This window comes from Sorex araneus, chromosome 5 (genome assembly GCF_027595985.1).
Source record: "Sorex araneus isolate mSorAra2 chromosome 5, mSorAra2.pri, whole genome shotgun sequence".
Taxonomy (NCBI): domain Eukaryota; kingdom Metazoa; phylum Chordata; class Mammalia; order Eulipotyphla; family Soricidae; genus Sorex; species Sorex araneus.
The window spans coordinates 94258841-94286672 of record NC_073306.1 but is presented as its reverse complement, the minus strand read 5'-3'; the positions used below and the strand labels follow the sequence as shown (position 1 = coordinate 94286672).

The window sequence follows — 27832 nt, the reverse complement described above, 5'->3', positions numbered from 1 at the left end:
CCCAGACTGTCCCTCCTCAGATCCCCGCCCACCCGCCTGCCTGCCCGTCCAGCAGACTGGCTGTCATGTTCACAATTTGCCTCCAGGTGCCATCTTAGCGCAGCAACAGCCCTGGCCCAGAGACCTCCCAACTGAATCCCAAAATATATTAGTGTCATACAGAGATGTCTCTAGAAACCAATCATTTACAATCTAGAAATTTACATTTATAATCGCGGCCATGAGAGCTTTCATGATATTCAAAATGAGCAATGGAAAATAAATGATCTAGTGTCTGCCCCTGGCAGGTTGGCTTGAATGGGGGTGGGAAATTTCGAGCAAAACATAATGCCCCAAACTAGAGAGAGAGTATTGGAGAAATTGTCTGCCATAGAGGCAGGGTGAGGACTGGGATGTGGGTGGTGGAAAATATGCACTGGTGGAGGGATGGGTGTTTCATCATTGTATGGCTGAATCTCAAAAATGAAAGCGTTGTAACTCTATCTCATGATGATACAATAAAAAAAAAGTAATATGGAGTTCATGCCCAATTCAATCAGCTTAATCAATGGCTGAACAAATAACAGTACTCCTACATTATTAAAAAAAAAAAATAGAGGCCACATCCAGCAATGCTTAGCAGCCACCAGGGCCATACCTAGCTGTGTCGGGGATCAGCTCACACTCACTAGACATGTGCTTTAAGAACTTCAGTTGTCTTCCCCAGCCCCTGATTCTGATTTTTATATATTCCTCACCACACACAAGGGAATAAATGGTTAAAGAATTTTTTCCACTGAGGATGAGTTTAGTACTTTTAATTTTTATTATTTATAATATTATAAATTAATACATTCAATTATTTAAATAATCCATTACTTATTTGGTTTGGGGGCCACATCCATCAATGCCCAGGGGGTTACTTCTGGCTCTGCACTCAGAAATTACTCCTGGCAGTGCTTAGGGGACCACATGAGATGCTGGGGAATTGAACCCGTGTCAGCCATGTGCAAGGCAAGGCTCTATCCAGCTATATTATCTCTCTGGCCCCCTCAAAAAAAAAAACCAAAAAAACTGTGTGTCCCTATTTCCACATATTAGAGAAGGCAGAGGCAGGAACTAGAAGAACTGAAACAATTTGGAACAGTATGTCCTAAGAAACCAATCCGCAGCTACTAAACTAAGAAATAACTGTGGGCCAGAGAAATAATACAGGGTTAAAGTGCTTGCCTTATATGTGGCCCACCCTGGTATGATTCCCTAGCTCTGTTTATGGTCCCCTGAGAACCACTAGACTCACTCCTGAGCACAGAGCCAGGAATAGCTCCAGACAAACGTGGCCCAATCCTTTCACCCCACCTCTGCAATTTAACAAGAAACAGCAGTCACTTGTGCTTACTGTTAAAATCAGGCAAAACAAACGTATTAAGAGAACACATGTAGTTAATTCTGATATCATCAAGAGGAGGATTGTCATTTAAATAATTTTTTCACTCCTGCCTAGTAATTCGGAAAACATTTTGAATTACAAAGCTATAAAAATTTAAGAACCTGGGGCTGGAGAGATAGCACAGCGGGTAGGGCGTTTGCCTTGCACGCGGCCGACCCGGGTTCAAATCCCAGCATCCCATATGGTCCCCTGAGCATGGCCAGGGGTAATTCCTGAGTGCAGAGCCAGGAGTAACCCCTGTGCATTGCCAGGTGTGACCCAAAAAGCAAAAAAAAAAAAAAAAAAAAAAAAATTTAAGAACCTTTTCATGTAATTTCCTAAGTGTCTCTCCTAAAAGGAAATATATCTGTCTACAATCCTGACTCCTTCATGATTGTTCCAATGGGTATAGTCCAGATCAATTATAGGCTTACTGATTTTTATCCCTCAAAAGAAGTCATTTATTTAGTTAACCGCTGATAATTTTAATTTCAAATAGCCAAATTTCTTTTTCTCCCCCCCCCCCACTCCCACCATAGAAATTTCTCCTTCAGGAACCAGAGCAAGAGTACTACAGGTAGGGTGCCTGCCTTGCATGCAGCCAACCTGGGTTGACCCCCCTGCATCCCATACGGTCCCTTGAGCCCCGCCAGGAGTAATTTCTGAGTACAGAGCCAAGAGTAAGTCCTGAGCACCACCAAATGTGGCCCCAAAACAAAACAAAAGAAAAAAAAGAAAATTTTGCCTCAGTTAAATTTTGTCATTACTGAAAATAAACTCAGGCATAAATTTGACTGAATTCACTCAGTAGTTATATATAGACTTCTCTGTTATCCAAAAGTGGAATGTTCTTATCCTGTATGATTGGGTATGGTATTAGAAAATATTTCTTGATCTTTTTCCCACTATGGCCCCCTTCCGAGATTGTTTTCTTCTGTGTTCCCATATCCTACTAGTTGGCTCCCAAATTTCATGGTGTGTCACCTCCCAGCCACTCTTCAATTTACATACTTTCACCTGAGGTTCCTCTGGAAGAACCTGGGGCACAGGTTGCCATATGGCTCTGGGTGAGAAACACTGATCAGATGGGTCTGGAGAGACTAAACTTTTCCTGTATGACTGAACAGTAAAATATTTCAAGACTCAACAGATAACTCACCAAATCCTACCAAACAGGGATGCTCTATTTTCAAAGAATAAAGGAAGCCTATAAATGACAGTCAACTTAATAGAATGTCCCTGAGGACTCAACGGCTGCTCTGAAACGGGAGGCTAACTTTACTTACTTTGCGGGGTCACACCTGGTGGTGTGGGGGGTTGCTCCTGGAGCTGGTCAGGGAACCATGTGCTGTCAGGTACCTCCTGCATGCAACACCTGTATTTAGCCTTCTGAGCTATCTTTTAAATCCTGACAGATTATTTTAATGAGAACCCAGGTAACTGACATGAAGCCCTCAACTTAAAATTAATATTCCAAATCCATAATGAAGTCTTGGAAAAGTCACTCACAGATTTTTCTTGCAAAAGGAGTTTAAAAGTTAAGGCTACTTTCTGAATCTTCTCATTTAGTGGGTCAGTTATAATCTACCTTAATTTCAGTCTTGTTCATTTCTCACTTATGAAAATGCGAAAATGAATATGGAGTCAGACTCTAAGTGTTAAGGGAACACTGATCAAGGGTCTTGGGGGTCGTGGTGAGGCGATGTCACTGTGTACATTAGTCATGAACACCAACATTGCTATAAACATGCTGATGAAGCTGCAATAATAATAATAAGCTACATTTCCTAATTTCTTTCTACTAATCATAAGACATCATTGTGTCCTATAAAATATTTTGTGTATTGGGGCTGGAGCGATAGCACAGCGGGTAGGGCGTTTGCCTTGCACGCGGCCGACCCGGGTTCGAATCCCAGCATCCCATATGGTCCCCTGAGCACCGCCAGGAGTAATTCCTGAGTGTAGAACCCGGAGTAACCCCTGTGCATCGCCGGGTGTGACCCAAAAAGCCAAAAAAAAATATTTTGTGTATTTTAACAATGATCATTAATCTATTGCAAAACTATTGGTAAACCCCCATGGATTTGAATAAATAACCTGCAAAAAAAAAAAAAAAAGAAAGAAAATGCCAAAATGAGAGTCAAAAAACAAAGGTAGAGTCTTTACCCTTGGAAGATTTTTCCTTTTCCTGTTTGTAACTTCTCCAGCATGGAAATGCTTCCATTCAGTCAAAGTGACAGGCAGAGTGGCATCCTTTGTGAACTTGGACCGCAAATACGCTTGTGTGTTCTTCAGTTCCATAGTCTTCCGGTAAAGAAATTGAGGTTTGGAAGGAAGCTAAAAGAAAAGAAGATGCACTTGTAAGGGTAAAATCATCTAGTAAACACTCATGTTCTCAAAGTCAAAGCTACTCCAGAAAAATCTTTATCTTTCCTTTAGAATCATCTCAAGTGAGGATACTGCAATTAGTTTTTTCACCATCTGTAATAAAGTTTCTTCTCTTTCAAATCCCAATTTTCACTATACTGAAGTTTAAGTTCCAGGAAACTAAGGTTCATGTCTTCACTGACTCACATCAACCTTTGTGTCATCCATGGGCTGTGAACGTATCCAGGGATTTGGCTGGTAATTTAGGTCACAGGTTGATGGGAGATTGAGTGTGGCCAACCACAGTCAAGTGAAACATAGGTTGAAGTACTGTTTAATAGAATTCACTTTCTAACTGCTTTTAGAAGTGCTAAAAGCAGGGGCTGATAAAGACACTAGTAGAATTGTACAAGAAAAAAAAACCCTCCAACCCCATCAAAAAAATGGGAAGAAGAAATGAACAGAAGCTTCCTCAAAAAAGAAATATAAATGGCCAAAAGGCACATGAAAAAATGCTCCATATCTCTAATCATCAGGGAGATGCAAATCAAAACAATAATGAGATATCATCTCACACCACAGAGACTGGCACACATTTAAAAGAACAAAAACAATCAATGCTGGCGTGGATGTGGGGGAAAAGGGATGCTCTTTCACCATTGGTGGGAATGCCGACTAGTCCAGCCTTTCTAGAAAACAATATGGATAGTTCTTCAAAAACTAGAAATTAAACTTCCATATAACCCCGCAATATCACTTCTGGGAATATATACTGAGGGTGCAAAAAAAAGCACAGTAGAAATGACTTCTGTGCCTATATGTTCATTGTAGCACTGTTCATAATAGCCAGAATCTGGAAACAACCCAAGTGCTTGAGAACAGATGACTAGTTAAAGAACAGATGACTGGTTACATCTGCACGGTGGAAAACTATCCAGCTGTGAGGAGAGATGAAGTCATGAAATTTGCTTCTAAGTGGATAGACATGGAGAGTATCATGCTAAGTGAAATGAGTCAGAAAGAGAGAGATAGACATAGAAGGACTGCACTTATTGTGTACTATAAAATAATATGAGAGGACACCCAAAGACAGTAGACAAAAGGGTCAGGAATATTGGTTCAGAGTTAGAAACCTGCCTCATGAGCGGAGGGGAGAAGGCAGCTGGAATAGAGAAGGGATCACTAAGACAATGATGGTTGGAGGGATCATTCAGGATGGGAGATGTGTGCTGAAAGTAGATAAAGAACCAAACATGATAACCTCTCAGTACCTGTATCAAACCATGATGCCCAAAAGTAGAGAGAGAGTATGGGTGAATTTGTCTGCCATGGAGGCAGGGGGAGGGCTAGAAAGGGGGCGTATACTGGGGACCTCGGTGGTGGAGAATGTGCACTGGTGGAGGTATGGGTGTTTGATCATTGTATGATTGAAATTCAAACATGAAAGCTTGTAACTGTATCTCACAGTGATTCAATAAAACAACAACAACAGCAACAAACACCAGCACCAACACACACACACACAAAAGCAGGGGCTGGAGGGCTGGAGAGACAGTACCTAAGAGCTGACCCAGTTTATGTAACCAGCATGCTATATTGTCCCCCAGACACTGGGAGAGCACCTAAGCAGTGATTCCTGAGCAGAGCCAGGAGTAATCCCTAAGCATCACCAGGTGTGACCCAAAAAAACAAAACAAAAAATGCTAAAAGCAAAATAGAACCACATCCTCCCCTGACACCCCATCCAAACTGCCCTTCAAAAAAGAACCAACACCCAATAAAGCCTACAGTTCTAAGTCTTGTATTTTTGGCACAAGTTAAACCATTTTAACCTTTCTGTAGAAATAATAAAGATTCTAATATTCTCTTATATTAGTTCTTTTTTTTTTTTTGCTTTTTGGGTCACACCCAGCGATTCACAGGGGTTACTCCTGGCTCTGCACTCAGGAATTACCCCTGGCGGTGCTCAGGGGACCATATGGGATGCTGGGAATCGAACCCGGGTCGGCTGCGTGCAAGGCAAACACCCTACCCGCTGTACTATCGCTCCAGCCCCTCTTATATTAATTCTTAAGTCATACCTTAAGAGGTGTTTTGAAAGTAGTTTTAGGTGGTGGAAACTTCCATGCTGAAGGGGATCTCCACACCGGCAGAGGCTGCAGTGGAATATCTTCATATGGATTTTCTTTGGAGGGATCTTGAAAGACAATGGAAAAAACAAGTTAAAAGCAAATACAGATGAAAGGAGACAAAGTAACTACAGCTGGGAAGAGAAGTAAAAGCATGAATAAATCTCGATTTTACATTGCAATAGGAATGCAGGTCACAAAATTAATGGTATCCAACCAAATTAAAACTAAAAAAAAAATACTAGTCTATCACTCTACTCCTGAACCCAGCAGTCCACTAAACATATTGTAAAATTCAGTAACTAAAATGGAAAAGAACAAACAAAATTCAATAATGAATTTAAACAAATTCTTCCTTACAGAAAAGTTTGGACCAATGCATGTGTGACAGGAAAAAACAAAACACCATCCTACAGTTAAGGGTTACACCAAATGCATACTCATTAAACTTAATTGCAAGATTTGTGGACACCTACAAATGATATCCTCATAGATATTGTCCTCAGATTGGGTATAATAAAGTGCCGAGCCAGAATTTCTCCCGAGCTCTTGGTGAATCTTCTGTGCATTCCGGCTTCGAAAGTGCTGAATATCTTCAAATTCAAAGGATTTCCTTAAAGAAAGAAGATGTATTTTAAAGTTGTGTCTTATATTAAAACTCGATTGGAATTGTTGTGATGGGGTAGGGGGTATTGGCTCGGGCCTTGGGTTTGTCCCTGGGCACAGCATGACCCGTCCCCTCTCTACACCCCACTGAGCTTGAGTACCCTGGGTAGGGCTCCCCACCCAACGAAAGTAAATCAGCCACTAGAAATTGGTAAGGACTGTGTACAAAACAACAAAAGTGATTCATCAGAATACTGAAAATCGTCCACTAGATTGGTGCCCAATAGGAAATTTGAAGATTTTGGCCAAATCACATTCAAGGCCTTCACTGGCTACCAATACTAATAGCATCCTTGAGTGTGAAGTGAGACTAAGGTCTTCATGTCCTAAATGAATTAGGAAGTGTACCGTTTTCCTATGCATTTTTAAAGCTATAAAATGGAAGTTTATAGCTCTGATGTTGGTAGGTCCCCTTCGATTTTGACCTACACTCCTACCTTCTTTTGTACTTCCCCCCTTGATTTTTATCAACACCTGTGCAACCAAGATAGGACTGTAACTCATGCAAGGAAATTAATTGGTTTGAAAAGGGGAAAGGAGACAAGGAGACAAGACAGGTGTTCCAGGCCCAGCACAAGGCCTTGGAAGCAACACTGGGTGGAGCCCTGGGGACTACCATCATTGCCAGTCCTGGTCCCTGGGCTCAAACCTGAAACTTCTGACCTTGTTGGCAAAGTAAATGCCAGGAGGGTCTCCAGGACCCAGTGAACACAGCTTTGAGGGGGACACCCCCATCCTCTGCAAAAGAAAGGAAGGAAAGAAGGAAGGAAGGAAGGAAGGAAGGAAGGAAGGAAGGAAGGAAGGAAGGAAGGAAGGAAGGAAGGAAGGAAGGAAGGAAGGAAGGAAGGAAAGAAGGAAGGAAGGAAGGGAGGGAGGGAGGGAGGGAGGGAGGGAGAGAGGGAGGGAGGGAGAAAGGGTGGGTTCAATAATTCTGTTTGGAAAAACTTAAAAATCTTAACTGATCAAATAAAAGCATACCTTTTGGATCTCCCCCTGATTTTCCCAGCATATTTCTTTGGTTCAGGTTCCTGAGAAGAGGCTAAAGGGGCCTCTGCACATGAATGATTTTCACAGTATTTTCTGTCACAGTTCCTCTCTGGATGAGGCGCAACACCAGACTCAGACAAATATCTAAATGTCCTCCGAGGCTTGGGCAGAGGATTTATAGAAGGCCCACATTCTTGCCCCTCTGGTTCAGAGTAAATGTTTTCCAAGCTCTTGGTTACTCCATGTGAACTATTCACAACTCTGAAATCCAGTCCTTTTTCTAAAGAATCACAACGTTCTAAAGCCAAATTGAAGCCTAATCTATCTGGGGTAAGAGCTTCAATTTTCTTCCACAATATTTGTGAGGTGTAGAAGTTCCCTGGAGGGAAGGTGGTTTCTGGGTCCAGAACGACGTCATCCCGGGTCTGGATCTGTCCGACCCGGGCACGCGCCCACACGGGGTTGGATCTGTTTCTGGAGACCAGCTGGTCCTCGCACTGGTGTTTCTCACTCTCGTCCTCACTCTGCTCACTGCTTCTGGCAGCTTCATTATGACAGTTAGTTAGAGCTAATGTCTTGCTCCTTCCTTCAGCAACTGAATTTTTCTTAAGAAGCTCTGGGTGACAGTGATTGTATCTCACCCCAAAATCCTTGGGATGCCACTTGTCTGGAGTAGCTATACCATTAGTTCTTCCTTCCCACTGAGAAATTTTTTGTTTGATGTTTTTGCAGTGGCTTCTTGACAGTGTCTGAACTGCAGAACGGGAAAAACCAACATCCATGTTCCCAGCTGGGTGCAGAAGTGGCGAATTTTATTAAGGCGCCATCACAAGTTACTGTGAAACACGGTATCCTTTATTCTGTCTGTGAACATCCCCATGATTCCAGTTTCTTTCATTTTTAACTTGGAAAATGTTCTTCGAAAAGAAAGGTTTTAATCATTAATCCTCCTTGAAAGTGATTGCGACTTTGTTTTGAATACCCCTATAAAAATAAGAAAAGAAAATTGCAATTGTTCTGTAATTTATCTTGAACCCAGGCCCTCACTCATACAGTGCAAGGGTGCTACTGCTCAGCCTCATCCCCAACTCCCAGAGAAGCATTCCTATGATGCTGACGTAATGATATAGGGAAAAGATTACTCATGGTGTCTCTCAGACTGTCAGATTTAATCTTAGGTCATATTTAATTTCCCCCAAATTACAAAGTTATATAAGAGATTATACATTACATACAGCATAATATATAGTATTATTTTAAAATAAACTGATTTTCTCTCTCTCTTTCTCTCTCTCAGTGTTTTGGGCCACACCTAGTGGTGCTCAGGGGTTATTCCTGGCTCTGCACTCAGGAATTACTCCTGGCAGTGCTCGGGGGAACATATGCATATGGGGTGCTGAGGATCAAACTCAGCTCGACATGTGCAAGGCCTTGAGAACCTTACATGCTGTACTATCTCTCTGGCCCCTAAACTGATTCTTTATGAAACTTTCTTTTAACAAAACAAGAACATAATACTATAGAAAGTATACATATACAGAAATGCAATAACCAAAGACCCTCACAGATGTAAAGTGCTTAACTGCTTGCAAAATAAGCAAATAACCAAAATTATATGAACACATTCAGAAAAAAGCCAGTCTGGAAACACATCAATAGCTTATTTCCTCCTCCTGTCCTACTTTTAGACATAATATTAGCCTATTATATGTCCTTATTTCCTATTAGCAGCACAGGTTTTCCATATACATGGTGCTAAAGACAATCCGAGGTGCCATAAACCAAGAGTTGTTTAAAATGAAAACACTTCTCATTGACTCAGCTTTCCACATCTGCCAACATACTCTTGGCCCAAATCAGCAGAAATACTTACAGTCACTGCCACATTCTTCCTTTCACACAGAAGCTTCACTCAATTAGGTCCATAAACGGTTTCCTCAAATGTAAAATTTAGCACAAAACTTTTTCTATCCACTGAGTGAAGACCTGATCTCAAGTTCTACTGTACACAAGTTATAGATAGCAACTCACTCAAAGCTTCCTGAGACAGGGTCATCCTTCTGTGAGTTTTGTCTGTGTGGCCTTGATTAATGGACAGGAAAATATCTTGGCCCAACTCTGTCACTATGGCTGACCAACACCCCCCCACACACCTCTCTCTACCTCTGTCTGTCTGTCTGTCTGTCTCTCTCTTTCTCTCTCTCTCATACACACACACACATACACACACCTTGATAAATCAACTGATGATCAGGACTTTCATCAGTTTTTACTTAACAACCTAACAAGTTTGTAAGAAAACTAGTTTAGCAAATAAACTTTTATGAGTGTCTTATGCAAACAAAATGATTTAAAAAATTAAACTCAGGACTGGAGAGATAGTACAGTGGGTAAAGCACTTGACCTGCAGGCAGCCAACCCAGATTCTATCCCTGGCACCACATATCATAGGTCTCCCAAGCTCAAGCCAGGAGTGATCCCCAAGCACAACTGTGTGTGATCAAGCCCCTCTCTAACACCTCCCAAAGGCCTAGAGAGATAGTACAGAAAGTAAGGCCTTTGTCTTGCATGCAGCTATGGCAGATGTTAGCCAGCTCAAATCACAAGCACCACATATAGGCTCCTGAGTACCTCCAAGAATAGCCTCTGAGAACTGCTGGGGGTGGTCTCAAAACAGAACAAACAAAAAAACTTAACTTATGTGGATAGAAAAAAAAATAAAACTACAAAGGCTATTGTGAAGAACTCTTAATAAAAGACTATGTAATAGGGGCTGGAAGGATAGTACAGTGGATAAGGACTTGCCTTACCTGTGGCTGATCAGGTTCGGTCCACAGCACCCTGAGCTCACGAGGACTGATGCTTGGGCTCAGAGCCAGGAGTAAGCCCCTAAGCACTGCTGGGTGTGCTCCCCTGCCCCCCTCCAAAAAAGACTAAGGAATAAAATCTGAAGAACCAAGTTGCCTACCATTTATTACCTTATTATAAAGACTTTTAAAATACCTCTTTTCTTGCTTCTGAGTTTTATAAGGGATTCTTAAGAATTTTAGGGTATCCTTGGGTTTTCTTTCCTTTTTTTCACCCTTTGTCTTTCAGTTTTGTTTTTGAGCTGCACCTGGCTGTGCTCAAATCCTATTCCTTGCTCTTAGCTTGGGGATCCTTCTGATAGGGCTCAGTGGGCCTCCATATGCAGAGCCAAGCAGCAAGCCCAGAGTGAATGTGAGCAAGGCAAGTGCCTCAACCCCTGTACTATCTCTATGAATCTTTTCACTACAGACAAGATGGGAATATTTTTCTCTTTCTTGGGAGCATAGTAGAAATCATGGGCAATCCCTATTAATATTTTACCTTTCCCTTGTTAACTGGTTTTAAGTATGAATAGGTCAACTGAGAAGAAAAAAGATACAAATTGCTAGAACAAAATATCTCTGGGTAAAATAACTGGCAACAAATAGCTTTACCCAAGGAATTTACAGACCAATATGAATGGTGTGCAGGAGTACTGTATCATAGAATACTCTAGCATGGGTTGAGTGTAATAAAGAGAAAGACTTCTAAAAGTACTTACAGCAGAGATTTAAAAGAAAAACAGGGGCTGGAGCAATAGCACAGCGGGTAGGGCATTTGCCTTGCACTCGGCTGACCCGGGTTCGATTCCCAGCATCCCATATGGTCCCCTGAGCACCACCAGGGGTAATTCCTGAGTGCAGAGCCAGGAGTAACCCCTGTGCATCGCTGGGTGTGACCCAAAAAGAAAAAAAAAAACCAAACACACTATTTAAAAAATAAATACTTCATCCCCATCCAAACAACATTCTTTAAGAACTTAGAATTGTCAGTAATAAATTTTGTATGCACTCATAAAAGACCCTGAAAGCCATACTGAAAAATAACTAACTGGAAGGCATCTCATTACATAACTTGAAACTATATTATAAAGCTACAGTGATCAAAACTGTGTGCTACTGGAATAAGGACAGGCTCTCTAACCAGGGTCAGAAATATCCAAGGTTAAATTGCCATATCTATGGTCAGCTAATTTTTTGACAAAGGAGCTGAGAAACAGAGCAAAAATAGCCCCTTCAACAAATGGTACTAGAAAAATTGAATAACCAGTTAAATTTTTTTAATTAAAAAATTAGAGATGAGTTCATATCTCACACCTTATACAAAAATTAACTCAAAGTATATCAAAGACCTTGAAATCAGACCAGAGCCTATAAAGTACACTGCCTATATTTTATAGGCACAAAGCTTCTACATTTGGACCCCAAAGGTGTCTCCAATGATAAGATGCCATCGGTAAAGGCGATAACAACAAAAAAAGCAAATGGGATTACATAAAATTAAAAGAGTTTCTGGATTTGGAGAAATCCAGTACGGCAGGTAGGTGTTGGCCTTGCACATAGCCAACCCAGGTTTGATCCCTGGCAGGCACCCCATATCGTCCTCCAAGTACTGCCAGGCCTAATTCCTGAGTGCAGAGCCAAGAGTAACTCCTGAGCATCACTGGGTTGGCACAGAACCAAAAACAAACAGACACAAAGAGAAAGCAGGCCTGAGCAATAGTACAGTGGGTAGGTCTGGGCGGGTCATTTGCCTTGCATGCAGCAGACCTGGGTCTGATCCCAAATGCTTCCCTGAGCACCATTAGGAGTGATTCTGAGAGTAGGACCAAGAGTAACCCCTGAGAATTGCTGGGTGTGGCTCAAAAACAAACAAAAAAGAAGCAAACAAACAACAAAAAGAGTTTCTGCATAGCAAAAGAAGCACAAGCTAAACTGAAAGACACAACTGAATTCAGTGAGAAAATATATGCGCTTAACATATTAAAGGGTTGATATTCAGTATGTTAAAATACAAAGATCTACAACAATAAAAAATTCAAAACCCTATTAAAATGGGAGAAGAAATGGACACTTCTCTATAGAAGACAGAAGAGTGGCCAATAGGCGCACGAGAAAGTGCTCATATTATTATTAGGGAAATCCAAATCAAGATGACAATGAGGTATCTCAGACCGGGGAAAATGGCACATATCAAAAGTACTGGTAACAGGGGCTGGAGCGATAGCACAGCGGGTAGGGCGTTTGCCTTGCACGCGGCCGACCCGGGTTCGATCCCCGGCATCCCATATGGTCCCCCAGCACCGCCAGGAGTAATTCCTGAGTGCAAAGCCAGGAGTAACCCCTGAGCATCGCTGGGTGTGACCCAAAAAGCAAAAAAAAAAAAAAAAGTACTGGTAACAATCTGTGTTGGCAGGGGTGTAGTGAAATAGGAACGCTCATCCACTGCTGGTGGGAATATTGACCATTCAACCCCTCTGGAAATAGTATGGAGATTTCTCAGCAGAGTAAAATTTGAGCTACATGACCCAGGAATTCCACTTCTGGGTATCTCACTGGATTGAGCATCTCTGTTTTTCTTACAGGTACTTTACGGTTGACTAGTTCTCTAATCTAGTCCTAGCACCTTGCTCCCCAGCACCTCCTTCCTCCACTCCGTTCAATCCTTTTGGTGTATTTTGTTTCTGTTTTGCAACCAATAGTGCTCACAGCTTAGTTCTGTTTCTGCACTCAAGGATCACTCCTAGTGTGGATGGGGAGATCATATGGGCCCAGGGATCAAATCTGGGCAGGCAAAACCTGTGTGTGCAAGGCGAGTGCCTAACTGTTATAGTATCTCTCCAGCCCCTAAGACCCTTTTGGTGGTGGAGTGGTGGGGGAGACTAAAAGGAGCGGCTGTACCACAACTAGCAGTGCTCAGGGATGACTCCTCTATCTATGCTCAGAGGTCGCACTAGCAGTGCGCAGGGGGGACCATGTGATGCTGGGGATGATATTGGAGCTGGTCACCTGAAAGGCAAGCACCTTAACCCCTATACTCTCTTGCCACAAAAAACATCAATTTATGATTAGTCAGAGGATGCACCCAGCAGTGCTCAGACCATACAGTGCCAGGAATTGAAACTGGGCCTCCCTAATGCAAAGAATTTGCTCTAGGGGCTGGAGAGATAGTACATCAGATAAGGCACTTGCCTTGCACAAGACTGACCTTGGTTGAGTTCCCAGCACCCCATTTGATCTCTCAAGCCCTGCGAGAAGTTGATCCCTGAACAGAGAGCCAGAAGTTAACACTAAGCACTGCCGAGTGTGTGGTCCCAAAGAAAACAAAAACCAACAATAAAAAGATTTTTTCCAATCCTTTGAGTTATCTTTCTGCTTCCTATAATACCATCCTTCTCTTTCAATTTTTTCCATACCTCCACATTCTTTTAGTCCTTAAATTGACCCAGCTCTCAAGAACTAGACTCTTCCCAAGCTTCATCTTTTGCAAACTCCCTAAAGCCAAAGTACTTGTGTAATTTGTCCCTAGAGATAGCTTTATCCAGATAACTTCAACAGTTCTACTGAATAGAGGTTGAGAAAATATGCCAGCTTCAACAATTTTAAAAACTGTTTTGTTTCTTCTCTGGAAGCCACAAAATGAGCCAAAGACTTCTCCAACTATTAGACTATTTACAGGCCTCACAAAAAGAAAAGTAGAACAGGGTCTGGAGCAAAAGCACAAGGGTAGAGCATTTGCCTTGCACACAGCTGTCCTGGGTTCAATCCTTGGCAGCATACATGCTTCCCTGAGCTTGCCAGGAGCAAGCTCTGAGCACTTCCAGGGGAAGGAAGGAAGAAAGGAAGGGACGGAGGAAGGGGGGGAGGGGGGCCCACAAATAACCACAATGGATAATTTCAACAGAAGAAATGAATATAATCACTCAGCTGTTCAGATGAAATAACTATAAACATTAAAATCAAGGCTGATTTTAAAAGTGTAATAAAACACGAGTTGAAGTAAAAAGTATGATTTCAGTTTTTCTGTTCTTTGTTTCCAAAGAGACTGGGTGGGAGGAGAGGGGGTATTCTGCTGTGCTCACAAGCTGCTCCTGGCTCTGTGCTTAGTAGTGACTACTGGCAGTGCTCAGAGACCATATGTCATGCCACGGATTTGAACCATGGCCAGCAGGATGCAAGGCAATCTTTTCAACAAATAGCATTAGGATAAGCGAATATCCATATGTTAAAAATGAACCCTGGCCCTTATACACACCATTTAACTGAATTAATTTTAAATATATAATAAAATAAGAACTAAAACTACACACATTCTATAGAAAATACATAAAAAGAAAGACATGAAATTAAACATCATAAACTTCAAACAGAAACAGAAAAAATTGATGAAAGACACCAAAAATTGCGAGTCACAGAATGGGGGGGACAAAACCACAGATATCCAACAGATGAATGTCAAGGTAAATTCATAATATACAAAGAACTATTACAACAAAATGGTAAGTCAAGCAGCACATGAAAACATGGCAGACATAAACACTTTACAAAGCATTCTGAATCCCTGAAAAGATGCACATTATCATCTGTCATCAAAGACATGCAAACAATGGGCCAGGGAGGCAGTGATTGGGCCACACACCTCCCATGCAGGAACCTAGGGTTGATTCCCAGCAAGTACGCTTGCTCCCCGAGTACCACTAGTAGCAACTTCAAGCATGAGCAGACCGTTACAGCTAAGCACTAGTGGTTATCAGCCAAAACAAAACAAAATACATGCAAATGAAAGCTGGGATGTCACTAAATACCCACTGAAAACTTAGATATCTTATTTTTATTTATTTATTTATTTATTTATTTATTTATTTATTTATTTATTTATTTTGCGTTTTGGGTCACACCTGGCAATGCACTGGGGTTACTCCTGGCTCTGCACTCAGGAATTACTCCTGGCAGTGCTTGGGGGACCATATGGGATGCTGGGAATTGAACCTGGGTCGGCCACGTGCAAGGCAAACACCCAATCTGCTGTGCTATTGCTCCAGTTCCAGATATTTCTTTTTTTTTCTTTTTGGGTCACACCTGATGACACACAGGGGTTACTCCTGGCTCTGCACTTAGGAATTACTCCTGGTGGTGCTCAGGGGACCATATGGGATGCTGGGAATTGAACCCGGGTCAGCCACATGCAAGGCAAACACCCTACCCGCTGTGCTATCACTCCAGCCCCCCAGATATTTCTTAATATCCATTAGGGAGGCTAAAATGTATGATACTCCTAGGCTGGAGTGATAGCACAGCGGGTAGGGCGTTTGCCTTGCACGCGGCCGACCCAGGTTCGAACCCCAGCACCCCATATGGTCCCCTGAGCACCGCCAGGAGTAATTCCTGAGTGCATGAGCCAGGAGTAACCCCTGTGCATTGCTGGGTGTGACCCAAAAAGCAAAAAAAAAAAAAGTATGATACTCCTAAATATTTTTTAAAAATTGAGGCATTATGATCTATAAAGTTATTTTCAGTTGGTTCAGGAATACAAGCTCCAGCAGCAGCCCCGCTCCCAGCACCCCTCTCCTCCCAGCAGGGTCCACAGCTCCCCATCCACACCCTGCCTGCTCCTTGGTGAGCACATGGAGGTTTAGTTATTGTAGTTTGGGCTTCCTGTCTGCAGAGTCGCCAGTCTGTGGTTCAGATCACACCAAAGCACACCCAAGGCACTAATGCTGAGGAGCAGCCTGATTCCTGTCCCTGATTCCTTTCCTTCCCTGTCCTCACTTCTATACCCAAGGCTCAAGGGTAACTTAGGTATCTCCCCTCTGCTTTGATATCTTGCCTGATATCATTGCATGATATCCTATCTTGATTTGATATCAATTCCTTTTTCCTTATTTAAATGCCACAGAGAAGTGAGCATTGTATTTCTTCTTCTGACTTATTTCACCTAATATATCCAAGTTGCTGCAAATTTCATGATTTGTCATGATCTGAAGTTTGTAAATTGCACAGTATTTCACACAGTCTGTGTATCTATACCACATCTTCATTATCTACTCATCTGGATACACGGTTGATTCCATATCCCAGCTACTGTATTAACTGCTGCAATCCTGGTGTGCAATGCATTCATTTTGAATGAATGCTTCTGTGTTCTGGGGGTAGATACCAAAAAGTGGCATTGTTGAGTTGCATGACAGCTCTACTCTTACTTTTCTGAGAAATCTCCAAGCTGGTTTCCATAGGATTACCCCTAAATGCTTCCAAAACCCTCCAAGTGCAATCATTTTGGAAATCACTTATTGTTTTGCTGGTTGTTTTGGGGTGCGGGTGCAGGCCACGCCCAGCTGTGCTCAGGGCTTCTGCTGTCAGGGATCACTCTTAAAGGGTCTCAGACCCACATGGGATGTCAGGGTCTTATGCAAAGCAAGCACCTACCCTCTATACTATCTTTCCAGTCCCAGTTTTTTTTTTTTCAATTTTCAGTGCACCTTTTTTGTTTTATTTCTATTGATTAGCAACAATCACTTACAAGAGTAAAAATGTTTCTATTGCAGGGTTACAATTCTCCACACCACTATCACTAACTACAAAGTGTAGATTCCCTCCTCCACTGTCCATGGTCAGTTTAACATGTGTGGTCCCAGGAATGGCCAATAGTAGACCGTGCCTCTCGAAGGCATAAGGTCACAGGTTTAATTCCTGGTATGATCCCACTTGCTGGATACTGTCACTTTGATTGTTTTGGGAGCCATTCTGTGGTGCCAAGAACTACCCCATGGAAGGCAAGTGCCCTTCTCCCTGTTCTAGCGCTTTGACCCTGGCCCTGCCACTGGGGGTCTCCAGCATAACAAAGGGCATCCCCATACCCTGCAACTGGGTATATGCGAACACCACAACCCAGTGGTGTGACTTCCTGCAAACACTGAAACCAATGTTTCTGCAAGCACCACAACCCAGGTGTGAGCACTGGAATTAAATGTGTCAGTCAGTCAAATAGCAGCAATGACAAAGGGAAGGAAAGGGAGGAATTAAGCATATGGCTGCAATATGATGTAGTGATTTCACTTATGTTCCACAGAAAAGGAAGATATAAGTTCACACAAATACATTTACGTGAGTATTCAGAGCAGTTTCGTTTTTTAAAAATCCCCAAACTGAGGGACAGTGATAGCACGGCGGTTAGAGTGCTTGCCTTGCACATAGCCAACCCAGGTTCGATCCCGGGCACCCAATATAGTCCCCCACGTCTCACCAGGGCTGATCCCTAAGCACAGAAACAGGAATAAGGCCTAAGCACTGCTGGTTGTGGTTTAAAAAAAAAAGTCCCCAAACTAAAACAGAGATAAACCATCAACAAACAAAATAACTTAAGCAAATTTTGACGTATTCATACAACAGAACATTTCTCAGCAAAAAAGAAACTAGCATGCATAAGACAGCTGTCTCAAAACTACTTTGCAGATGGGCTGGAGTATAGCGGGTAGGGCATTTGCCTTGCATGTTGTTAACCTGGGTTCGATCCCTCAAATGCCATACAGTCCCCTGAGCACCACCAGGAGTAATTTCTGAACACAAAGCCAGTCCTACCTGAGCACTGATTGCTGGGTATGGCCCCAAAACAAAAACAAAACACATTTGCAAAAGTTGCAAAATGAAAAGAGTACAGATAGTATTATTCCATTGATATGAAATTCTAGAACAGATCAAATTCATCTATAATAAAAGAAAGCAGATCTGGGATTGACTAGGGTCAGGAGGGTGGGAACTGAACACAAAAGGTCTGAGAGAACATACTGGAAAATGAAAAGTTTATATCTCCATGGGATGGTAAGCACATAAATGTATACATTTGTTAAAACTACCATATATTTAATGTAATTTAGAAACTTTTAAAAATGATATAAAACATAAATACACTCAGAAAATTCTACACATTCCTTTTCTTATTAATCCGTGTGTGTGTGTGTGTGTGTGTGTGTGTGTGTGTGTGTGTGTGTGTGTGTGTTTGGGTTTTGGGTCATACCCACCAGTGTTCATGGTTACTTGCTTAGCAGACTGTACCTGGCCAGGGGTCAGTCTAGGGTGGCTAGGTGCAAGGCAAGCTCTCAAACCGGTACTATCGCTCCAGCTCTATCCTTTTTAAGAAGTCTAAAACATGCCATAGCTTCAACATTAATTTATATAATATTTCATTATAAAGCAGTTTCACTTAGTCCTCTTCTCCTTGTAATAGCCATAATAAATATTATTGTGTATTTTTTACAGATGAGCATATCTAAACACAGGGAAAATCAACTGCCCAGCCTTCCACTGCTTTCATCTATATCAGAGCTACTATTAAAATCTTGACAGTCTGTTTCAATTTCAACCATAAGCAGAGCCACTGAGTCTTCTAATTGTTTTCCCCAAGATCCCCCACCACGAGTCAAGTGTTTTTTCTTGAACCAGAATATTTTAAGAGAAAACATTTCAAACAGCAATTTTAAAAGATAAATGACCTCCACTGTAGAAATGAGTTCCTTAGAGCAAACAGTACTACTCATATATATATATATACATATATATATATATATATTTTTTTTTTTTCACACCCGGCAATGCACAGGGGTTACTCCTGGCTCTGCACTCAGGAATTATCCCTGGTGGTGCTCAGGGGACCCTATGAAATGCTGGGAATTGAACCCGGGTCGGCCGCATGCAAGGCAAACACCCTACCTGCTGTGCTATCGCTCCAGCCCCAGTCTTCTATATTCTTAATAATAAAATAATCATCATTTAATAGAATATTGCCAACAAATATTTTTACTGTAGCAGGCAAAATCCAAGCACAGTACATTTCATTTGAGGGACAATTTGACTTTCAATAAAATAATCTTATGATATTCAATTGTTACAATAAGGCTTATTCATTGGGGGCCAAGAAAATGACTTTACAAGTGTTCATATTTTTAATGACCTTCAAAGCTTTAGGAGACAGTGACTGTATGCTAAATAAGGTGTGATAATTAATTTGCTTTTGTTTGTTCGAGGGCCACACTCAGCTGTGCTCAGGACTTGCTCTGGGCTCTGTGGTCTGGTTACTCCAAGCAGTGCTGGGGAGCAGGGCCTGACTGGAGTTGTGTGTGCAAGGCCTTACCCACTGTACTATCTCTCCAGTCCTATTTACTTTTTCTGTTTTGTTTTGCTTTTTGGGTCACACCGGGCGATGCACAAGGATTACTCCTTGGCTCTGCACTCAGGTATCATCCTGGAAGTGCTCGGGGGACCATATGGGATGCTGGGAATCGAACCCGGATTGGCTGCATGAAAGGCAAACGCCCTACCCGCTATGCTATGGCTCCAGCCCCACTATTTATATTTTTAACACATCACTCTGTAGTCAGGTCTGCATTGGTATTTGTCTGAACAAAGTTTTGATCAAGATATCTGAAGTCATCATATAATCATTCATAAATATGAATGATCTGAAATTCATAAATATGATCTGAAATTTTTGTTTGTTTGTTTTTGGGCCATACTGGACATTCCCAGGGCTTACTCATGGTTCTGTGCTCAGGGATTACTCCTGGAAGGGTTTTGGGACTAAATGGGATGCTGGGGATCGAATCCAGGTCCAATTCCCTCACTGGAAGCAAATGCACTACCCCTGTACATCGCTCCGCCCCTTCACTGCAGTTTCAGTGCAAGTCCTTCTCGGGCCTAGGACAAAGAGGGAGCTCAGGGCACAAGGTTTTCTTGTTTGTTTGTTTTTTAATGCCAGTTTCAGGGTTAGTGTCTGTTTAAAGAAACTGTGGTGAAAGGATTCTAATTACTCAGGACAGGAGCTACAGTACAGCAGGCAGAGTCCTTGTCTTGCACATGGCAAACTGGGGTTCAACCCCCAGCACTCCATATGATACTCTGGGCCCACCAGGAGTCATTACTGAATGCAGAGCCAGGAATTAGCCCTGAGCACTGCTGGGTTTGTCCCCAAAACTAAATAATATATAAATAAAACCAATCTCACTTCCTAATGTCACTTTCTTTCTCAACTCATTACAACAACCTTAATTTAACCCTTACAATTTTTCTCCCACAACTACCATAATAAAATCTCCTACAAGGCCTACTTCTCTCCAATATCAACTCCTGTCCAATATTGTTGTCAGGTGATATTTATGTAACTTAAGGTATTATTTTGACCCAAGCTAGTTAAAAACTTTTAGGGACTGGACAGCGGGTAGGGTGTTTCCCTTGCCCATAGTAGACCAGGTTCAATCTCTGACATCCCATATGGTTCCCTCAGGCCCCACCAGGAGTAATTCCTGAGTGCTGAGCCAGGAGTAACCCCTGAGCATCACTGCTTGTAACCCCAAATCATACCCTCCCCATAAAAAATTACCCTAAACTTTTAGTGATGTTCTATAATTTACTAAAGTGGTTATTAAAATATAGTCTGAGAGATCAATAAACTTTCAAGAATAAAATCTTGATTTTTTCTATCACAATGGAGTAATATCACAAAAACTCCCAAAGTATAAGTTAAATTAGCAGGCATAATTTCCTCAATATTAAGTTTGTTTCCTCCATAATTATATTTTAGATGTTTAAGCCTTGCTATTTATTGTGTTAGTCAAAATTAATACAATGACAAAACAAACATACATATGGCCAACAAATGTTAATAAAAAATATGGGGCAAGCCAATCATGAAGTGTAAATGTTTCTGCAATGCTGTATTTACTTATTTTGCAATACTATATTTTTCTTATGGAGGGGGGCAACACCCGGCTGTACTCAAGGCTTATTCCTGGCAAAGCCTGAGGGACTAAATATGATGCTGGGGATCAAACCTAGGTTGGCAGTGTGCAAGGCAAATACCATATCTGCTGTATCATTCTACAGGCCCCCATGTCATATGTAATATATCGTTTAATTTGTGAAGCCTCTGAATAAAATTTTATTAAAACCCATAGGAATAAATCTCGCATAAAACTTCACTGAATTTAACTAAAGATATTTTTAAGTTAATATAAAGGAGCAAATCGATAGAGGAAAAAAGCTGACATAAAGTGGTTCTACCTTTCACATTTTTATCTTCTTGTTGACTGTTCTTTAAATAACAGATCTTCAAAGCAAGCACATACAGGATGCCTTTTATCTCACTGCTATCAGAGGAAGCAGCTTATAAGTCACTAAAACTGGTTCCAAAAGAGCAAAGAAATAAATATCCTCTAATATTATTATTACTATTATGAATAATGTATAATACAAACTTCTCAAGCACTTGTTGCAAAACAATAAATGAAAGTCAAAAAATTCTCTAACAGTTTTATCAACTGTTAAAACAAGTCAAGAGAATTTTGTTATTTAATTAATTTGGGGACCTCCCAACAATTCTGGGCCAATGAGACCTGTGGTCCAAGACTCAGGCTGAAAATTACCCAGGGGCCTCTGCAGCTGCACAGTAATGCTTGGGGCACGCGCAGGCATAATCAAAGCAAGTCTCTTCACCCCCACACTCTCTCTCCAGTCCTGAGTTTTATTTTTAATGAAACAACGAAAAGTGATAGCTGATGAGGCTCAACTTAGTTAGAATAATGCTCACTTTGCTCACCAAGAGTGAACACTGAGTACAGAGCACAGAGTATGTTCTGAGTGTGATCCCAAGTGCACACGCATACACACACACACACACACACACACACACCACACCCCACACCCCAGTAAAGGGAGTGGACAATGCTCAGGGGTAATATTATCCTGGCTCTGTACTCAGGGATCACTCCTGGTGGTGCTCGGGGGGGTGGGGGGGACCATACATGGTGCTGGAGATGGAACCCAGTTCAGCAGTAAGCAAGACAAATGCCCACCCCACTGTACTATCTCCTGCTCCCCCCAAATCCACTTTCATAGCAATAGTCACCAGTCACCAAGAGTTGTTACTTGAAAGTCACAGTGGGCTGGAGCACTCAGAATAGAGCTTGGGCATTGGTCCAGAAAAGCAGCAGTCGTGAATGGCTGCAGGTTGCCGGGTAAATAAGGGAGGAAAAGAACAAACCTCCAATTCAGCTCTCTCCTACCATCAAGTTAGCAAAGTTTATAGCAAGAATTATAAAAAATTCAAAATCCCTAGGGCAGTGGTGGCAGGTACGCTTCTCATTCTCAGATTTTTTAAGAGCTGATTCTCATTTCCAAAGAAGTACTTTGGAGCACAGAGACCAACAGACACTTGAAAATTAGATTCAGAGGACCAGCAGACTGATTTGTGAGTGGAGGAATTCTTGAGGAGTACTATATTAGGAATATAGAAACCAGCTCCAGCAATATTTGTTTTACTATTTCAATTTTATTTATTTTTTACAAAGTTGTTCAAGATTTGTTACAGACCTTCAGTATTCCAACAGCAACCCCACCACCATTGCACCTTCCCACTACCATTGTCCAATTTTCCTAACCATCCCTTAAGTGTGCCCCCAGATCAGGCCCTCCATAATTTAGTTTATATTGCTTGTTATAAGTAATTTGCTAAAAGAATGATCAAAACATGTTTCCCTTAGGGGTGAATCAGCTGAAGTTACATTTTTAGCCGAGTGGCAGATCTGGGGCCTCTGCGCGACTGCCAGGGCTTCTGGAAGCAGGGAGATGAAGGGAGACAGTCTGGAGATTTAAATCACAGACCCCGCATACCTGAATTTTTAGCTCCAGCAATTTGTGCCTTATCTAGACTTCCTTTGGGGTGGGGTGGAAAGCCACACCTGGTGGTGCTCAGAGATCACTCCTCGTGAGCTCAGCGAACAGTATGGGATGCCAGGGATCGAACCCAGGTCGGCCGTATGTAAGGCACGTGCCTTACCCACTGTACTATCAGTATAGCCTCTCCTTCCTAAACCAAGGAATTTCTTCAGAAGGCATATTTAGTTTCTGATGTTAAAGATATAAAAAATGTTTCACTCAATATGGGACAGGGATACAGTTATTGGATGTAGTAAAACAAAAATATAAAATACCATTATTGTTCTGGTCAAAGAAAATGAAAGCAATTTCATATGTGTAATAAACTCATAACTAGAATTAAATAGTGAATCCCAAGTTGATATATAAGATAATAACTGACATATGCAATATCTAATATTCTGCTGACTTCTCAAGTTATTCAGTTGGTTTCTGTATCACTTCTTTGTATTATCTGTAGCACTGTAGCACTGTCGTCCAGTTATTCATCGATTTGCTCAAGCAGGCACCAGTAATGTCTCCATTGTGAGACTTATTGTTACTGTTTTTGGCATATCGAATATGCCACAGGGAGTATGCTGTGCAGGAGGGATACTATTTGTAGCTTGCCGGGCTCTCCGAGAAGGACTGAGGAATCGAACCCAGGTCGGCCGCATGCAAGGCAAGTGACCTACCCGCTGTGCTACCGCTACTGCCAAGGAATGCAAACTAATTTTCTTAGAGCAAGACTGCTACAAATTATATACGAATTCGTAAACTGATTAAGTCACATCTTTAAACTAAGACGTATATGCCAAATAAAGGTATTGCAATTATTCTATAAGATATTTTGCTAAACACCTACATTTTAAAGCTATTTAACTAACTTTGCCTAAGAAAAATAAATGTGGAAAAGTATTTGGAACAAATAATGATGTAAACATTTTAAAGATATTTTATAAAGAATCTATTGACATTATTTATTATCTACAATACTGTTCCTCTCACACAAAGAAGGCTATAAGAGTGTTTAAAGTCATCTAAAGAATTCACCTCAAATAATCCAGTACTTAGACATTTTTCTTTTTTTCACTTTTTGGGTTACACTCGGCGATGCACAGGGGTTACTCCTGGCTCTGCACTCAGGAATTACCCCTGGCGGTGCTCGGGGGACCATATAGGATGCTGGGGATCGAGCCTGGGTCGGCCGCATGCAAGGCAAACGCCCTACCCGCTGTGCTATTGCTCCAGCCCAGTACTTAGACATTTTTCATCAGCAATAGAATCTAATGTTTTCAGTAGATAAAATCTTTTTTTCTTTTTGTTTGTGTAATCCCAGCGGTGCTCAGGGATTACTCCTGGCTCTGCACTTAGGAACTACTCCCAGTGGCGTTAAAAAAAACATGAGATGCCAGGGATGGAACCCTGGTCAGTGTGTGCAAGGCAAGCACCTTTACTGCTATACTATCACTCCAGTCCTACAGCAAATAAATCATTAATGCAATATTAGTAACTATTTATATATAAAACCATCCATAAAGACATCAAAAAGCAGGGTGTGTGTAAGAGGTATGCTTGTACAGCAGCGTGATACTTTAAATGATAATCATTACTATCCAATGCATGTGTCAAGCACTGGGTTCAATTCCTAATACATTTTGTATTTAATTCCCACAGCTTGACAGATAGCTATTATTACCTCTTTTTTTATGACTGAAGAAGCTAAGATGAAAGTGGTTAGGTAAGTTACAGGCTGAGTTCTGCAAGTTCTATCTACTACTTACAGACATAACAATAATATCAGCTACTACAACAGGACGTCATCTGCAACTTTTCCTGTCCTCTCTGAGTTTCAGCGGAGACCACAAAAGCCAAAACAAAACAATAGGAGTCAAATACCTCCAAAATTTAAAGAGAAGTGCAAAGTTTATAAACTGGGGTTGCCGCAAACTTGCTCTGCGACCATCAGTCCATTACTCTTGTCAAGACTATGAGAAATACAGTTCATTAATTATAAGGATTTCAAGGGAGAATGGAAAGGCCCTCTTTAAAGAAACTAGAGGGTGTAGCCTTCTAGGCCTCCTCAGAAGGAAGAAAAGGGTGAGGTACTTCCTGCCCACCTCAAGCCAAGAGACTGGAACCTCAAGATAACCACTCAGACACTTAAAATACATCCTGAAGTAGAGGGATAGGGCCCTGGTGTCCACTCCCAGCTGGGGTGATAAAAAAGGGCTGGTTCATAGCTAAATTTTGAAGACTACTTAGTACAACAGTCCAGTGAAATGTTTTAGCAGAAGTTTTGCAAAATGACACAGTGCTGAAAAATTGTACACAAAATAATAGGAATGAAACTTAACCATTTCATTATATTAATGCAATAATCATAAACCACATATAAAACTACCCACATATAAAACCTTAACGTTCTTTGATCAAATTTTTCTTTAAAAAAAAAACAACTCTAAGAAATAACTGTCCCAAATAAGACAGAACTTCTCAGCTTTACAATAGCTTCAAATAACTTTAAAGTTGAGATGAACCCAGCTTTTAAATCTCAAACTCAACCTTGGCTGAGTTCTTCTTAAGAAAACATTAAAACACAAAGGCAACAAAAGTCTTAATTCCGATGCAGTTTGAAAGCTTAAAAAAAGAAAAAAAAGAAAGAAAATTCCAGAAACAGAAAAAACATTCTTTAAAAGTTTTAAAGGTCATTATGTGATTCAAATTTTTTTAAAAAATTCTGAATGGGGGCTGGAGCTATAGCACAACAGGTAGGGCATTTGCCTTACATGCGGCCAAACTGGGTTCGATTCCCAGCGTCCCATATGGTTTCCTGAGCACCGCCAGGAGTAATTCCTGAGTGCAGATCTAGTAATAACCCCTGTGCATCGCTGGATGTGACCTAAAAAAGAAAAATAAATCTGAAAATTGAAAAAATACCTATAAACTACTACCTCCTGTTCAGTTTCTGATATATTTTGGTACATTTCCTCCCTTTCTCTTCATAAGCATATTTTCACAAACTTGCAATTATAGTGCATACATAATTGTATCCTGCTTATTTTTAGTATTATATAAAAAGATGTACCTTTTTAAGTATTTAAAACTCCAGACTTAAATGCTTCTTCCTTAAAATTTCATATATGGCTTCTCTTCCAGAAGGGAGAATAACATTGACACATACTATAATCATGCCTCCATACTCTTTGCCAGGCTGTTTCATTTGGGGCACCCTGGAGGGGGGCGAGGGTGAGACCCCTCCCTGCCCCAAGGGACCCAGCCCCGGCAGCCGTGAACCTCCAGAACTCAACCACCGCCATGCTCATGGCCACTCCCCTCATGCTTGGGCGAGCCTCACCCATGAGCGAATCTATTCCTGGACAGGTACGACAACTTGTACCTAACATCACCCATACTCCAAGAGTACCACATTTGATGGGGTTTAAAGTAGGAAGTCTCCAATCTTAGAGGAAAATATTTTTTACACATATATATGTATATATATATATATATATATATATATATATATATATGCAAGCACACAAGGCTCAACCTTTAACAACCTGTTAGAGATCTCTTATAGAAGGGCTAAATGGCCCCTGGGTAAAATACAACAACCTTCACACTCTTGCCTCTAAGATAACTTTTTTGTAGCATTTTCAGCAGTTTTTCATAACAAACAATACAAAATAAATGATTTTGGTTCTGCTTTGGGGCAGGGGTTGGGGTTCAGGTTGGAGACATCCAAATTATGGTGGTGCAAAGGTGTAATGGTAGGTTGGATTGGTGTTTGAATATTAAATATAATAAAATATTGTGAACTACTTTATAAAATAAAAAACTTTTCATATATGTTGTACAATGTAACTTCCTATTGCCTTCTAAAGTTAGATGACAAAGCTTTCAAACTTTTAAATCACATACCAAAATTTTAACATCATCAGACGTGTTATCTCATTTGGCAATGTAAAAGCAACAAAAAATTAAGATTGCATTCACATTATTATTAACCAGATTTCCTAACCCCCCAGTTATCAATCTCAAAAAAGAAAAGGGAAGGTGCTTGCCTTGCACATGCTAACCAACACCACACAGGGTCCCCCAAGCCGTTAGCAGTAACCCCTGAGCACCACCAGGTGTGGTCCACACACACCCTCAAAATAAAAATAAAATGAACACACAAGGATGTATCAGTAGGTCTATAGTATATTAACTCTCAGGCTCAACAATATAATTCAGAGAAAGTCACCAGTACCTCTCCTCTTCCTGAAGGGTCCAGCCTCAGGCCACAGGGTGACCCCAGTAAGGCAAGTCTCCAGACCTGTGCTAAGGAGCCAGAGCGTCCCAGAGCCTGGAGTGAGAGCTCGGGGGCAGGAGGGAACCGGTGGAGGGCTGCAGGTATGGGTGCTGCCGGGGAAGGGGAGCAGCACACAGTGGTGGCCAGCGTGGAGTGTGATGAACGAAGGCACAGTCTGGTGGGTGGGCCCGGGGAGCAGAAAGGGTGGGATGGGGTAAGGAGAGAGCAACCTCCTGGGAACCAGCAATCTGGCAGACAGTCAAGAAGCAGCTCCCAATTTGGATCTTAGTCCCTGTGCTGGGTGCCTCTTTGTAATACACAAACTGCTTCAAAAACAGCGCACCTGAACAGAATCCTATACCTGTTTCCAAAAAAGTCTGGTTAGGTAGAGATCCGTGTGCAGCTAGCGAAAAGTAAAAAATAAAAGTGATAAATATGCATGGGAAGA

The 27832-nt window shown here is 41.5% G+C and overlaps 1 protein-coding gene across 3 annotated transcripts in view; it reads right to left on the bottom strand.

The window, feature by feature from the left end:
- Window positions 1–27832, bottom strand: part of DENND2C (DENN domain containing 2C) — a 92891-nt gene that overhangs the window by 40657 nt on the left and 24402 nt on the right. For all 3 annotated transcript variants that reach the window (XM_055140121.1, XM_055140123.1, XM_055140122.1), the window contains 4 exons: window positions 7549–8541; window positions 6381–6517; window positions 5857–5972; window positions 3575–3745 (listed from right to left, as the gene is read on the bottom strand). In XM_055140121.1, the coding sequence (XP_054996096.1) occupies window positions 3575–3745; window positions 5857–5972; window positions 6381–6517; window positions 7549–8339 (1215 nt within the window). In that variant the 5' untranslated portion in view covers window positions 8340–8541. The remainder of the gene's footprint in view (window positions 1–3574; window positions 3746–5856; window positions 5973–6380; window positions 6518–7548; window positions 8542–27832) is intronic.